The sequence below is a fragment of the Tupaia chinensis genome, unplaced genomic scaffold, assembly GCF_000334495.1.
Source record: "Tupaia chinensis unplaced genomic scaffold, TupChi_1.0 Scaffold000141_1, whole genome shotgun sequence".
NCBI classification, from domain to species: Eukaryota; Metazoa; Chordata; class Mammalia; order Scandentia; family Tupaiidae; genus Tupaia; species Tupaia belangeri.
This window is the reverse complement of record NW_006159611.1, coordinates 1,408,941-1,423,616: the sequence shown is the minus strand read 5'-3', so window position 1 is coordinate 1,423,616 and position 14,676 is coordinate 1,408,941. Positions and strand designations below refer to the sequence as shown.

The 14,676-nt window shown below is 48.9% G+C and overlaps 1 protein-coding gene across 4 annotated transcripts in view; it reads right to left on the bottom strand.

Moving 5' to 3' along the window:
* The window catches only part of CDKAL1 (CDKAL1 threonylcarbamoyladenosine tRNA methylthiotransferase), a 492,813-nt gene that overhangs the window by 87,989 nt on the left and 390,148 nt on the right, over positions 1-14,676 (bottom strand). For all 4 annotated transcript variants that reach the window (XM_006145110.2, XM_027770551.1, XM_027770552.1 and 1 more), the window contains one exon: positions 10,732-10,794. In XM_006145110.2, coding sequence (XP_006145172.1) covers positions 10,732-10,794 — 63 coding nt within the window. The remainder of the gene's footprint in view (positions 1-10,731; positions 10,795-14,676) is intronic.

Here is a 14,676-nt window from a genome sequence, read left to right as displayed (position 1 = left end):
GGGCAATTACTTTGGTACTTCAAAAAAGGTGAGCCCAGGGGCCAATAGGAGGCATGAAGGTTAAGGTAGCTAGACCTCACATGGCCCACTGGACAGGTCAAGTCCTGGACCCGGCAGCTTGAAAATCACACCAGGCATGTGTCTGTGCATGTCCAAAATCCCAAGAGGAGAATGGAAGAGAAGAGATTGCAGTGTGGCCACACACCCGTGGAGGTGGGGGGTGATTTCTCTCTCTCAGTCTCTGACAAATACATGCACCGTATAGCAAAGAAAAAAAAAAAAAAAGTGAGCCTGAGAACAGCTAACACATCAAAGACTGCCAATGGAGAGAGACGGATGTCTCTGAATCACGAATTAAGCCTTCTTAATACAAAAACTACCCTGACAGTTCAATTAAGGAAGTCAATAAATTATGACCATAAATGATCTCTTTGTTTAAACCAGCAGGAGTTGGGTTATTCACAGCATAACTAAATAAAAAATACAACAAGCCAATTAAGACCCTTAGGGAGGTGGCATATTATCAGATGATGTAAAATATGGGCAAAACTAGAAGTTCAAAAGGTAGACTCATGCTTGCTGCTTGAGTGAACGGAAACTGATTAGGAGGGGGTCAGGAGGACAGCACCACCAGCTGTGAGGTGGGAAGACCCAGGAAAGGGATGAGGTTCAGGGCAAGAGTTAGGAGATCTGGGAAGAGGGGCTGAGTGGACGCAGGAAAGGGTCAAAGCTAAGTGCTCAGCTGAGACGGGAATGGACCACGTTACAAGAAGCCAGTTGGCATAATCTGTTCATGTAGAACATTGAGAAGTCATACAACACGTTTTGTGTGGCTACAGCGGCCCAGGCATCAGTCCTGTGACTTATTCTATTTTATTTTTGTTTGCTATAGTGCACATGTGTTCGTCAGAGAGGAGGGAGCTAGAGGGAAAGTGAGAAATTCCCCCCACAGAGGAGACGGCTACTCTGCAATTCCTTCTCCTCCATTCTCCTCTTGGGATTTTGGGCATGCAGGCACATGAATCCAGTGTGATTTTCAGGGCACCCAGTCTGAGACTTGAACTGCAGCTGGCCATGTGGGAATCCTGCTGCCTTAAGCATCGTGCCACCTGCTGGTCTCAGTACTGTGGACCTGAAAGCACTCCAGACGATTCGAACATCACATCCAATGCGAGAGCCTCTGGAATGGAGGGGGCATCTCTTCAGACCAAGGAGCCTGTACACTCTTGTAGCTCCAGAGCAGAGCAAAGACTGCTTAGAAGTCATTTTCCCTAATTTTATATAAACACAATACAACTGGAGGGCTGGAGGGCGGTGGGCCGGGGGCTAGTGGGCCAGGGGGCGGTGGGCTGGGGGCAATGGGCTGGAGGGCAGTGGGCTGGAGGGCAGTGGGCTGGGGGGCAGTGGGCTGGGGGGCGGTGGGCTGGAGGGTGGCGGGCTCCCCTCAGCTCCCAGGCCCTTCCCAGCTCCTCGTGGCCGGGAGGACGATGGGGCCAGCCCTGAGTTTCACATCACCGTCCTGCAGGGAGGGAACTAAGTACCGGAACTCACTCGTGCCAGAGCCCGAGAGGGCCATCCCCAAGCCAAAACAGGATTAGAAACACCAAGCGGACTTCTGAGAACTGTGAGGAAATGCAAAAGTGGGTGGAATATAAGCAACTCTGAGTACAAAGTGGGGACAGAAGGTAATTATTACACCACGCATGGGAAGAGACCCGGAAAGCAGGAGAAAGTGACTCTGCAGACAGGAAGGAGGACAGGGACAGCGGGACAGGATAGCAGAGAGACAGTAAGGGGAAAGAAGCAAATCACAAAAACATCAGCTACACCAACCTAAAAGTTAACCTCAAGTGAAATTAGAAAAGAAAATGTTGATAAGAAAAAAAAAAAAAAGAGTGTCATAAAGACCAACAAGTAGCTTTGAAATGACCCCTCCACACCCAAATTAGAGAGATTTCCAGTTTATGCAAGGAAGTTAGAGTCTCAGTGCACTTTCCAGTAATTAAAAATACAATATTCTCCTTTCTTTTCCATGTGCCTACCATAAAATGACAGTTAAATTCAAAAGAATGGCAGTCTTTAAAAGTCTTTTATTTTTATTTGACACATGTGCATTTAAAATACCTTTGGAATTTTGAAAGGCACCCAAAGGTAAAGTGTTGAATAATGGAAAATATTCACAATCGTTAAAAAAAAAAAAGTTAACTTATTTTCTTCCCAAATGCTATGACTGTCTAATTGCCCGTGTCAAGAGAAGATACATGGACGAAGGCCGTGGATGGACACCGCGATTGCGTCTTCACCTGGCAGAGAGATGCGTGGACGGTGAATCGCTCGTCCCCGGAAACACTTGCACTTCACTCTTCTCTGCAAACAGACCCCTAGAAACAGCTCTGTCCTGCACAGACTGTGCAAGGGATGACAAAGCCTCGACCCCATGGTGGCCCCCTCAGGACCTAGTCGAATGGCCATCAGGCCTCCAACAGGAAGAGCTGGGACCAACGTTCGTCTCCTTAAATCCCTGCTCAAATCCGACAAGCGGAAAAATCTCAAACTATAAATGATTTTTGAAATCACACTGCCCTTTGCTTAAGAGGGACAACACGTCTTTCTGAAGCTTGCTATCACAAGACTGCTAGACTCTTAAGAGAGCAAGGACAGGGGTAAAATCCAAGGTGTTCTACGTTAGATTATTTAGAGAGAGAGATTTTTGCTATAGGGTGCGTGCACTCACCAGAGAGACAGAAATCAAGAAATCGGGCCTGGGGGGATGGCCACACAGCAATCCCTTCTCCTCCACTGTCCCCTCAGGAGTTTGGGCATGCACACACGGGCACCCGGCATGAGTTTTAAGCCACCAGGTCCATGGTTGACTACGGGGGAGTCCAGTGACATAACTATTGCGCCATCTGCTGGTCTCAACAACCATTCTTAAGATAGCTTTAGGAAGTGTTGATTACTGAAATACGTATCACTACTTTTTGTGTATTTAATCCTAGAACTAAAAATTCATTGTACTGATCCCTGACAATTGCCCCACTCAGTTATTTTTAGGGCAATATTTCTCTAAGATGAAAAGAATACTTTCCAAGAGACTTTCATGTTTTTGTATCTGATATTTTAAGTAAGTCGTTTGGGGAAATGTTGATTCGATTTCCTTTTTTTACACTCACTCTCCTTGCCAACAGCTATTCAACTACACTTTCACTATTCCTTTTATTTAGCCACTCCATAATACTCAATTTACTTAACCTTATTAAGAACCAGCTATTCCGAAGCTTTTCAGATAACTGTAATTTACTCTTAAAAAGTGCCACTGTTCTAAAACTAGAACATACACCTCTCCTCATTTCAAACAAGGTAACTGTTTCTTGATAGAAAAATCCATTCCCGTTGTCTAGCCCTGGGATGGACATGCGGAGGGGCGTCTGGGTGTCTGGGTTGAAGCCAAGCGGCCTTGGGCAGCTGGACTACAAGACTTCAGGGTCAGGGCGGCCCCTGTCACCGTGGGCTGTCACTTCTGGCGGGAGCGCTGACCTCCTGAAGCAGTAAGCACCTTCCCTGTTAGTGCGGCAGGCTTGGCTGTGGTTTGGAAGGCAGAGCAGGCATGGATCCTGCTTAGCAGACTTTGACAGAAGGGAGGGTTGTCTGTGGATGAGAGACTTAAGAAGTAATGAGTTGGGTGAGCGGGCAACCTGGGCCCCGGCTGGTTCCCTGGCAGGCCCGGGCTGTTTCAGAGAGACGACACTAAGGCACAGAGCCCTCTGGTTCACGACGGCACTCATGTTCGCCTCCTGTCCCCTCAAAGGCTAACGGAAGAAGGGTGTTCATACCCAGATGCACTTTTCGCTCAAGTCCACTTAGGTATCTCCATGAGTGAGTGTGACAGCCACACAGCTCTCCCTGCAGAATGTCAACGCCGGGGCCCTCCCCCAGCTTCACCCAGTCCTAGAGTGGGGCACGCACGTGCGTCAGTACTGAGGGAGATCTCTGGGTGCGAGCTGGAGCCTTCCCACGTGGGTAGGCTGCACCACTACCCAGACCCCCAGCTGTTTTCTGACGCGTGAATCTGTTTACAGTTCAGCTGACATACACCCACGTGCATAGAAAAAGCACCAAAACGACTGTAGTCACCAAAGAAAAGGAAAAGCCCACTTCACCAGCACAGGGCGACAATGGTTTTTTTCTCATGTCTGATTCACACATGTATGGATACAAAAATTGTTATTAGCTTTAGTTTTTGGTATAGGGTATGTGTGCATGCCAAAGAGAGAAAGAGAGAGAGAAATTACTCTCCAGGAGAGGGTTTCCACGCTGCAATCCCTCCTCCTCCAGTCTCCTCTTGGGACTTTGGGCAGGCACACAAGCATACAAGGCTGAGTGATTCCCAGGCTGCAGGGTCTGGGGCGTGAATCACTCCGTCAACCATGTGGGATCCAACACCTTAGCCTCCAGGCTATACCTGCTGCCCCCAACTACTGATATAACAAGAGACCAAAATGCAGCAAGTGCAACAGTGGCCAAGAGTCACTCTGAATGGGGCAGTGTGTAAAGTGATAAAGATGAACTACGTTCAGGAACTTACTCAACTCAGAGGGGAGAACTACTACAGACCTCGAGAGGATAATTTTCTTTTTCCTTCCAAGCCATTTTCATGTTTCATAACTTTTTACATTCGCAGATGATAAACATCTGTGTTTACTGAATAAACCTAGATTTCCCCCAAACACAAAATTCTGATAAAAGTCTAAAAGTAGATAAGTAAAGAGAGAAAGTAAAAGAAACAGCTTTGATGGGAATGATAATATTTTCTTCCAGCCAAGAAGCCAGAGTGCATGCTAATTGGCATGGCTTTAATAAAACTTCCTAACCATAGGTGGCTTTAACTGACCTGCGACTTAGCGAAAGGAAAAATGGAACTCTGGCCTGACATTCCGTGACCTGGAAGGCCTGTGGCCTGTAACCATTCCTGCCTGTTAGTGTGGTACGTTTACAGAAACTACAAACTGTGTTTATTATTTACTAAAGTCACAGAGGAAAGACGATTCTGTGTAAAGTGAAACCAGATCATCTTCTGCTATGGATTGCCTTTACTGATGTTCCCTTTCACTCCGGCAGATAAACGAGAACTAGCTTCTAGCGAGCCTTTCTGTGCCAGTCTCCGCTTCCCCCACATCCCTTTTGCTACAGGTCCCAGTGGAAAGGGCAAGTGAGAAACTGCCCCACGGGAATGACCACACTGCGACTCCTTCTCCAGTATCCTCTTGGGACTCTGGGCACACAAGCACATGCATCTGGGTCTCTTCCAAGCCGCCGAGTCTGGGATTCGAACCACACGGTCAGCCATGTGGGATCTGGTATTAACCACCACACCACCTGCTGGCCCCAGCACAAGTTGTTTTTTAATATAAAAATTCCTGAAAACAACTTTTTAAAAGTGAGCATGGAACCAGAAAAAAAAGTGGCCAAAATGAAATTCTTGGTCTTCAGCAACACTTTAGTATAAGAAAGAAACTATTTCTTAAGATTTACTCTGGGTGGACCTTTTTGCTCTGAACTTTATTTGCTTTTTGCAAGAGCATTTAAGAGAAAACCAACTGACCATTTACAACCTAAACAATGGCTTCAGGCTATGATTAAGAAATGCACCTGGCTTACTCAACAACACGTTTGTTTAACCTGGTGACTCCAGTGTCCTCCGTTGGCGGGGAGGAAAAGAGGAGCAAATATAACCCACTCCCTGAGAACAAAACGACCCAGCTAACTACCCTTTGTAATTACAACTGTTTTAACAGTTTCCAGTAGGCAAGGCTATCATTTAAGCAATGCACTATAATTTAGGATGAAACCCCAGGAAATTATGCCAACTTTAGAACAGAAGTGGCATTTCAGAGTTTACTCAGCATAATGAACCTACTGAAATGCTGAGTATCCCTTCTTAGGCATAAATTTACATCAGGGGAAAAAATGAGCACTGAAAGGAACTTAGCTAGAGAGGGAGGGAAAAAATCATGACCTTCATTCCCAGGAGCTGGCCATAGTTTATTTTCCTTTTTTGCATCCTTTTTATCCTGGAAAATTTCAATCATGTAGAAAAATATGCAGAATGAATCCCCACAAACCCATCATTCGGTTTCCATAACCATCGACACAGTCAATCTGATTTTACTGTACCTACCCTCTCCCTTCTTTGAACTTTTTAAAAAGCAAATGCCAGACAGCTGAGCGTTTACATACGCTCTCCTTTACAATATAGACATTTTCCTAAAGATCACTCCAGGCATCTCATTGAGCGTGAGATGTCTCAACATCTTGTAAGACATTTTACACCAAAACCTATGTGCCCAGAAAATTAATTCGCTTGAATATACTTATTGGGTAATTAAGATGGCAAAGCAACTTGAAGTACAACTCCATTATTTTATTTATGGGAAAAACAGAAACATTCTAAGACTGACAACACAGAACAAAGGGCATGTGCTGGGGACCAGCAGGTGGTGTGGTGGTTAAGATGCTGGACACTCCCACATGGCTGACCACAGTTCAAGTCCCGAACCTGGTGGCTTGCTCTCTCACTTTGTCTCTCTCACTTGTTCTTTCACTGTCTTTCTCTGGTCAAATTAAAATGAATGAATGAATAAATAAAGTTAGATAATTCTTTTTTTTTTTTTAAGTGCATGTGCTTTATCGCTAGGGTTCAGGTCTTTTTTTAATTTTCCTTTTAAATTTTGCTATAGGGTGTGCATGCTCACTAGAAAGAGAGAGACAAAGGGAGAAATCACTCCCTGGGGGGGATGGCCATGCCAATCCCTCTCCTCTGTTCTCCTGAGATTTTGGGCATGCACGCACATGCGCCCATGTGATTTTTAAGCCTTCCCGTCCAGGACTTGCACTGTGCAGTCGGCCATGTGGGATCCAGCCACCTTAACCTGCACACCATCTTCTGGCCCGCCTGTGCAACTGGGCTGTGTGAACATTCTACTCGTAAGTGACAAGGTTAAAAGGGACAATCTTAGATCTACACAGATGGAATCTGGAAAAATGGGAGGAGGTTACTAAGGGGGCCAGGAGCTGTCCAGATCACAGCTTTACCCTCCTCCTTCCACACACACATATACCTCGACGCCACCAGGCCAAACCCCAGGAGTGTCAGAAATCACTCATCATGCGGTCTAGTGGCTAACAATCATTTATTACTGATCTTTTTGTAAAAAAGCAGATCAAAAGGATCTCCATCCAGCATTTATATTTAATTCCTCATTGCTTGATGACTAATCTGTAGAGGAATGAAGCCTTCACAAGAGAAGCCAAAACAATCGGAGGTGAGGGACACAGTGCGACAGAGTACCTGAAGAGGAAGGTGGAGAAGCTGGGGATGGCTAGGCTTCACGAGGGTTCGAATAAAGGAACCACGTAATTTCCCTTCACCGTGAATCATGACACGTTAGAAGTGGGCGGAATTTAGACAAGGAAAGCAAAACCTTTGATTCACCCCAGCCCTTTTTCCTCCTGGCAAGTGTTAACTCCGGCCACTGTTGCACTTCCGTTAATGAAGTGGCGTTGCCTTAAAAACTGCAATATTTCCATCCGAAATCTGGCCAGACTGCCCTCGAGCTGCGGTTCCCCTCGCCGGCAGGCAGCTCTGTCTGCGTCGTCGGATGCTCCTGGCTGCCTCAACACCTTTCAAACACACGCCATGTTCCCTGAAGTGCCTGATCTAGTACGAAACTTGTGACTAGAAAAATAGGCGTCTCGGTATCGTATACCACCAGGGTCACACAGAGCAAAACACCTGAGCTGCAAAGCTTGGTCACTGTGGGAGCCCTCGAAGCTCTTCAAATTCTGCCTACTCTATGGACAGCTGGCACCGTCCCCCTCCCCAAACCCACACAGCTCTGTACCCTCAACGGAGTTAAGTAGTTTTCACGCCACTTAGTCCGGCTACTTACAAAATCCTACCACGTCTCCTGTAAATTCATAGATGAAGACTGAAATTTATGTCTGCATTTCAACCGTGTACATTTTTGGTTTGTTTCTGAAACCACCTCGGAGTGACGGATTTACCAGAACCTCATGTGGCATGAAAGTTCTGCGTGAGTCTCAGGGACCTGGTCAGGTATTTCCCCACAAAGACGCACCATTAGGGATTTTTGTGAAAATGGTTATAAGTGCGTGTGTGTGTGTGTGTTTAAGAGTCTTTATACTTTCCACATATACGGTGAAATGTCTATAAGCCTTCAAGTACGGGGTGGAGACACGTGGTACGAGTGGGGGGAGACCTGCTGGGAACACACACAGCTGTGGGATGGGACACGGGGCTGCAAGGCCGAGTCGTCGTCTGTGTAGCAAAGCTGCTGGCAGTGGCTACTTCAGAAACAATGCTAGGCTTTTTGGGGAGATTTTTTTCCCCTTCTCTTTAATTGCCACAGGGTGCATGCTCTCTTGGGAGGGAGAAAGAAAAGCACTCCCTGGAGGGGTGAGAGAGCAGGGGCGATCACACTGCAATCTCTTTCCTCCATTTCTCCTGCCTAGGGGATTTGGGGGCATGTGCGCATGCATCTGGCATGGTTTTCAAGCCACCAAGGCTAGGGTTCAAAATGTGCTCAGCCATGTGGGATCAGGCTCCTACACACCGGGCTTAACCACTGTGCCACAGGGCCAGCCCAGTTTGGGTTTTCCGTTAGAAAAACACCTTTCTATCAGAAGCAATAGGGAACCTCGATCTGGCGGTGGATATTCCAACTCTCTTTACCAACCCAAAAGCCAAGTCCCCCACTACAGTGTTTGGAAAGAGAAAACAAAACCAACCAGAAAAAAAACCCAAATCCGTCTCTCTACAGTCTTTGAGATCTCAGTACCTATGTAGCGAGATGTTTAATGTGAATGAAATTGATTCATTTAGTTAAAAAAAATAAAAATTTGCTTTCCTTTTCTTAAATTTGCTAGTGGACACATACACTTGCCAGAGAGGGAAGAAGGTGCACCCCGAAGGGCACAGGCACGCCATAATCCCTTCTCTGTTTCTCTACCCTGATGGGATTTGGGGCACACACCCACACATGCCTGGCAAGTTCATCAAGCTGCTAGGTCCAGGATTCGAACCGTGTGGTCAGCTGTGTGGGTCCTGATCTCACCGTGTACATTTTTGGTTTGTTTCTGAAACCACCTCGGAGTGACGGATTTACCAGAACCTCATGTGGCATGAAAGTTCTGCGTGAGTCTCAGGGACCTGGTCAGGTATTTCCCCACAAAGACGCACCATTAGGGATTTTTGTGAAAATGGTTATAAGTGCGTGTGTGTGTGTGTGTTTAAGAGTCTTTATACTTTCCACATATACGGTGAAATGTCTATAAGCCTTCAAGTACGGGGTGGAGACACGTGGTACGAGTGGGGGGAGACCTGCTGGGAACACACACAGCTGTGGGATGGGACACGGGGCTGCAAGGCCGAGTCGTCGTCTGTGTAGCAAAGCTGCTGGCAGTGGCTACTTCAGAAACAATGCTAGGCTTTTTGGGGAGATTTTTTTCCCCTTCTCTTTAATTGCCACAGGGTGCATGCTCTCTTGGGAGGGAGAAAGAAAAGCACTCCCTGGAGGGGTGAGAGAGCAGGGGCGATCACACTGCAATCTCTTTCCTCCATTTCTCCTGCCTAGGGGATTTGGGGGCATGTGCGCATGCATCTGGCATGGTTTTCAAGCCACCAAGGCTAGGGTTCAAAATGTGCTCAGCCATGTGGGATCAGGCTCCTACACACCGGGCTTAACCACTGTGCCACAGGGCCAGCCCAGTTTGGGTTTTCCGTTAGAAAAACACCTTTCTATCAGAAGCAATAGGGAACCTCGATCTGGCGGTGGATATTCCAACTCTCTTTACCAACCCAAAAGCCAAGTCCCCCACTACAGTGTTTGGAAAGAGAAAACAAAACCAACCAGAAAAAAAACCCAAATCCGTCTCTCTACAGTCTTTGAGATCTCAGTACCTATGTAGCGAGATGTTTAATGTGAATGAAATTGATTCATTTAGTTAAAAAAAATAAAAATTTGCTTTCCTTTTCTTAAATTTGCTAGTGGACACATACACTTGCCAGAGAGGGAAGAAGGTGCACCCCGAAGGGCACAGGCACGCCATAATCCCTTCTCTGTTTCTCTACCCTGATGGGATTTGGGGCACACACCCACACATGCCTGGCAAGTTCATCAAGCTGCTAGGTCCAGGATTCGAACCGTGTGGTCAGCTGTGTGGGTCCTGATCTCCTTAACCACCAGGCCATGGAGCTGGCCCTTCTGTTTTAAAATGGACAAAGAATTTAAAAATTAAACTAGAAATACAAATATGATTAGTAAAGGTATTTCAAAATCACCATATATTGGTGAAAGATAGCTCTTAGAATGGCTTGGGAAAAGAGGAAGAGTCGGTCCATACTGAAATCATGGATGTTGAAGGCCCTTACGTAAAAGATGCCCTGTTTGCGTTCAACCTACCCACATCCTCCTGTACACTCCAAATCATCTCTGTAAGATTTAAGAGCAACACCAGCATTGGACGTAAGTGGAGAGAGAGACGTATGCATTCTTCAGTGTCTCTCCTTCATGGAGACCCCCCTTTCTCCACTGTCAAACAACGGGTGTGGCCCGGCTGCAGCTGTGCTTGGGCGACTCTGTGAATGCGGACTCGGCGGACACTTTCAGAAAGATCTGTAACACTTACACACCGATAACACGCTTCTCTTACCTTGTGATCGTACGGGTTATACGAGTGAAATACTCGAGACAGGTCTTTTGTCCTTTGCTTTTTCTGCGGAAGAAAACAAACATCTGAGTTGACCGCTGGAAAAAGCGATATGCGTGTGTATACGTATCCCTTTTTCTATATAAAGATATCGCGTTCACAGGTTTCCCCTTTGTGTGGGCTGAGGGTATGTATGACGTCACTTGACAGGTCCAGGAGTCATTGTCACGGGGCAGCCAGGCAATCTCTTCCTCAAAGTTTCATAAAGAAAACATCAATCCTCTGCAAAAACTGACATGCCTGGGGCCGGCAGGTGGTGTGGTGTTTAAGGGCGCTGGACTCCCACATGGCTGGCTGTGGTTCTAGTCTTGGACCTGGCAGCTTGCTTTCTCACTTTCTCTCTCTTTCTCTCTCTCATTCACTCTGTCCCCCTCTGGTCAAATTAAAGAAAAAGGAAGGAAGGAGAGAAGGGAGGAAGGGAAGAAGGGAGGGAGGGAGGGAGGAAGGAAGGAAGGAAGGAAGGAAGGAAGGAAGGAAGGAAGGAAGGAAGGAAAAAGTATGGTTAAATAAAATAATTCTTAAAAAACAAAAAAGAAAAAGAAAAAAGAAAATGACCTGCCCACCAGACCTCCCTGACGCCAGCTTCCTTTGCAGCAGTATGGCCGACATGCCCCAAACCGGGAGAGTCACCTCAGGTCACTTCTGTCACCAAGGCAACGAGCATGGGCTAGCGAGATGGGAAGGTGTCTAAGGTGACCACGTGCTGAAGCCTGCAGTCTAGGAGGGCTGCTGCTGGGTTTAAAGGTGAGGCAGCGGGGCCAGCAGGTGGCACGGTGGTTGGGTGCTGGACGCCCACATGGCCGACCGTGGTTCAAGTCCTGGCTTACTTTCTCACTTTTCCCCCTCCCTCTAGTGAATGTGTGTGCCCTATAACAAATTAATAATACTAAATAAAAAAAAATTTTGAGAGGTTTTTGCTATAGGGTGCATGTGCTCGCCAGAAAGAGAGAGAGAGACAGAGAGACAGTGAGAAATCACTCCCCGGGGGGATGGCCACGCCACAATCCCTTCTCCTCCATTCTCCTCTTGGGATCTCGGGCACGCACGCACACATGCCCGGCATGAGTTTAAGCCACCGGGTTCGAGACTCGAACCACAGTCGACTACATGGGAGTCCAGCGACATAGCCATTACGCTAACTGCTGGTCCCAATACTAAATAGAATTTAAAAGGAGGCATGTGAGTTGGGTGAAACTTCTTGATTCCCAAGAGGCTGAACGTCTGCAGGGCCCAGCCTGCAGGCCCTCCGTGCACTGGTGTGCACTGCACTCTCCAACCACAGGGTGCAGAGGACCCCTTTCCCTCATGCCCATGTTTAAATTCCCTTTCAGGCAAAACCCAAGCCAGCCAGGGTGCGCTCTGAACAGCTTGGGCTGGCAGACAAAGTAATCATCTCCAGTTGTATCAAAGGCATGCAACAGAGCCCAGCCTCCGTGTGAGGAGAGCCTGTCTTTTCAGTGTGAGGTTGTTCGGTCAACTGGATGCTAGCACTCTCCACCAACCGACCTTCTCTGGTTCCCTGAGCTAACCCAGGGCTTTCTGTGCTGTTTGCCAATTGCAGCCGGAAGAGTTTCCAAATAAAACAGTGTTATTATAAGGAAAGATATGGACTTTAATTCTGCTTATGGAGTCTCGAAAATAAAAAAGCCTACAAGCTTTCAGAGAGTTTGATACGTGGAAGATTTACTGTTGATGTAGCAAAACCAAAAGGTTCAGCAAGCCCTTACCATCCTGCCCGCCAAGCAGCAACATGAACACATGTGAGTTTCGACACATCCTTTTTCCTGCTCCCATTCCAGAGGGAGACCGTGAAGTGGTTGCGTGGCCACCTGGCAGCTAGCAGCTGAGAGGTAAGAGGAAGAGCCAAGACACCTGCAAACTGGACAGTCGGGTTCTGAACAGCCACACTGGGCGTCCTGCAGGGACACCTGAGGTGACAGGGCAGGGACGGTCTGCTGGGGAGCAGGGACGCTGTGCTCTAAGAACTCCCAGAGACTGGCACTGAGAGTCAGAGGGTCCTGGTGAGGGATGGGGCAGGAGCTGGGAGGTCAGAGCGAGGCCGAGGGCTTAGTAAGCCGTAGAGACCCTGAAGTCGGGGCGGAGTAGGCAGGGAAGCTCAGGAGGGAGCGAAGGTGTTAGTCCCGAGGACGTGGCCTGACAGGAAGGGAGGCCCCAGGTGTACCTTGGGCTCTTCCATCACACTTCCTGCAAGGCAGGGCAGGGGCCTGGGCAGGGGCCTGGGCAGGGTGCAGGGCTCAGGGCCTGCTGACTCAGTGTGCAGGTGACAGCGAGGCGGAGAAGGAAAAGTTACTGCTTACTTAAGAGTTCAGTTTCTTTTTTTCCTTTTCTTTTTAGATTTGCCAAAGGGAGCATGTGCTTACGAGAGAAAGGAGACAGAGGGGGAGGGAACCTCTGCAGAGGGTGGTCACCCCGCAATCCTGTCTCCCCCGTTTCTCCAACCTGTAGGCCCGGGATGCGAACCATGTGGTCAGGCATGTGGGACCTGGCTCCTTTAACCATCAGCCGTGGAGCTGGCCCGAGAGTTCAATATTTGCTGAAAGCAGGAACGCCGTAGCCGAGTGTACAGAATGTGCCATTTCCAGACTGCCAGGAAGCAGGCTGAGCACAGGCACCCGGGGACGGCAAGAGGCAGCGGTGGAGCGGAAGAGGCGGCTACGCGACAGGAACGGAGGGTGTGAGTCCCGTGGCAGCGAGTCCAGGACCAGACGTGTGCTGGCCAAGACGGAGCCACGTCCATGTGGAAGACGGCAGGAGGGGCTGGTGGCGCCATTCGGGGAAGGCAACGCAACCGCCCGGTCCGTGGGGAATCCGGCAGGGGGGGCGCCTGCCGCCATTCGGGAAAGGCAAGGACATTCCAGGGCAGCTTGGGGCACGGTGGGGACGGGATGGGTCTGGGAAACAGCTGACACAGGAAGGACAGCGCTGGTGATCAGGTGGGGTTGGGGGACAGAGGGCACGCCAGGGGTCCTGGCTCAGACCTCTTAGAGAAGACTGAGTGGCAGGCATGGGGCGGAGGGACGGGGCATTCAGGGCCGACCCCGTGGAAGGGTGGGTCGGTGCCCAGCACACAGATGCGGCCACAGATCTGGGAGTCCTGGCACGGTGGCTGGGAAGGACACCCTGCAGGGCGAACACAGAGTGACTGAGGCAGGAAGACGAGAGCACGAGACTGAGACCAAACCCTATCTATCGGACGAAAGTCCCCAACCGGGGGATGTGTGTCTGCCCCCGGCTTCCTCCCTCTGTAAAATGGAGCTGGCTGGCCCGGGGTTCCCCACCCTGCTGCAGGTTGGAACTATTGGGTACCTTTATAGCATCCCATTCTCCGGCCCTCGTCCCCAGTGACTGCGACATCCCGGCTCTTGTGGAACCAGGGCAGACGCAGTATTTGGAGCAGCAGGGGTGTGCTCGTGTGCGGCTGAGGTCAGACCCCAGCCACCATGGTCCTACGGTCTCTTCCAGCCGCTAAACTTGAACCTTCGCGATTGGACCCCACCATCTTTGTGCATCTGCCCTTCTGGGTTCGGAAGTGTGTCGGAGTTTCGTTCGCAACCTCCGGGTGACGCCTGCACTGTCTCATTCCCTGACTTCTTCCTTCACTTAGGAACGAACTCCGAGGCAGGAACTCTCTGAGGCACACGGAGGCGTTGGCTGCAGAAGGCCACTGTGATGTAAGTAGGTCCCCACTTGGTGAGCACTTCTGAGAGGCAGGTGGGGAGCTAACCTAAGAAACCCGAACGCCACGTCACGATCAATGGGTAAAACATCACAAGCTTAATTAAAAGCACTTGGCAACATCGGCGTCCAATCACAGTCTTGCTTCGTATCGTGCGCATTTTGACGCTGTCCCTAAGATGATGACACTCT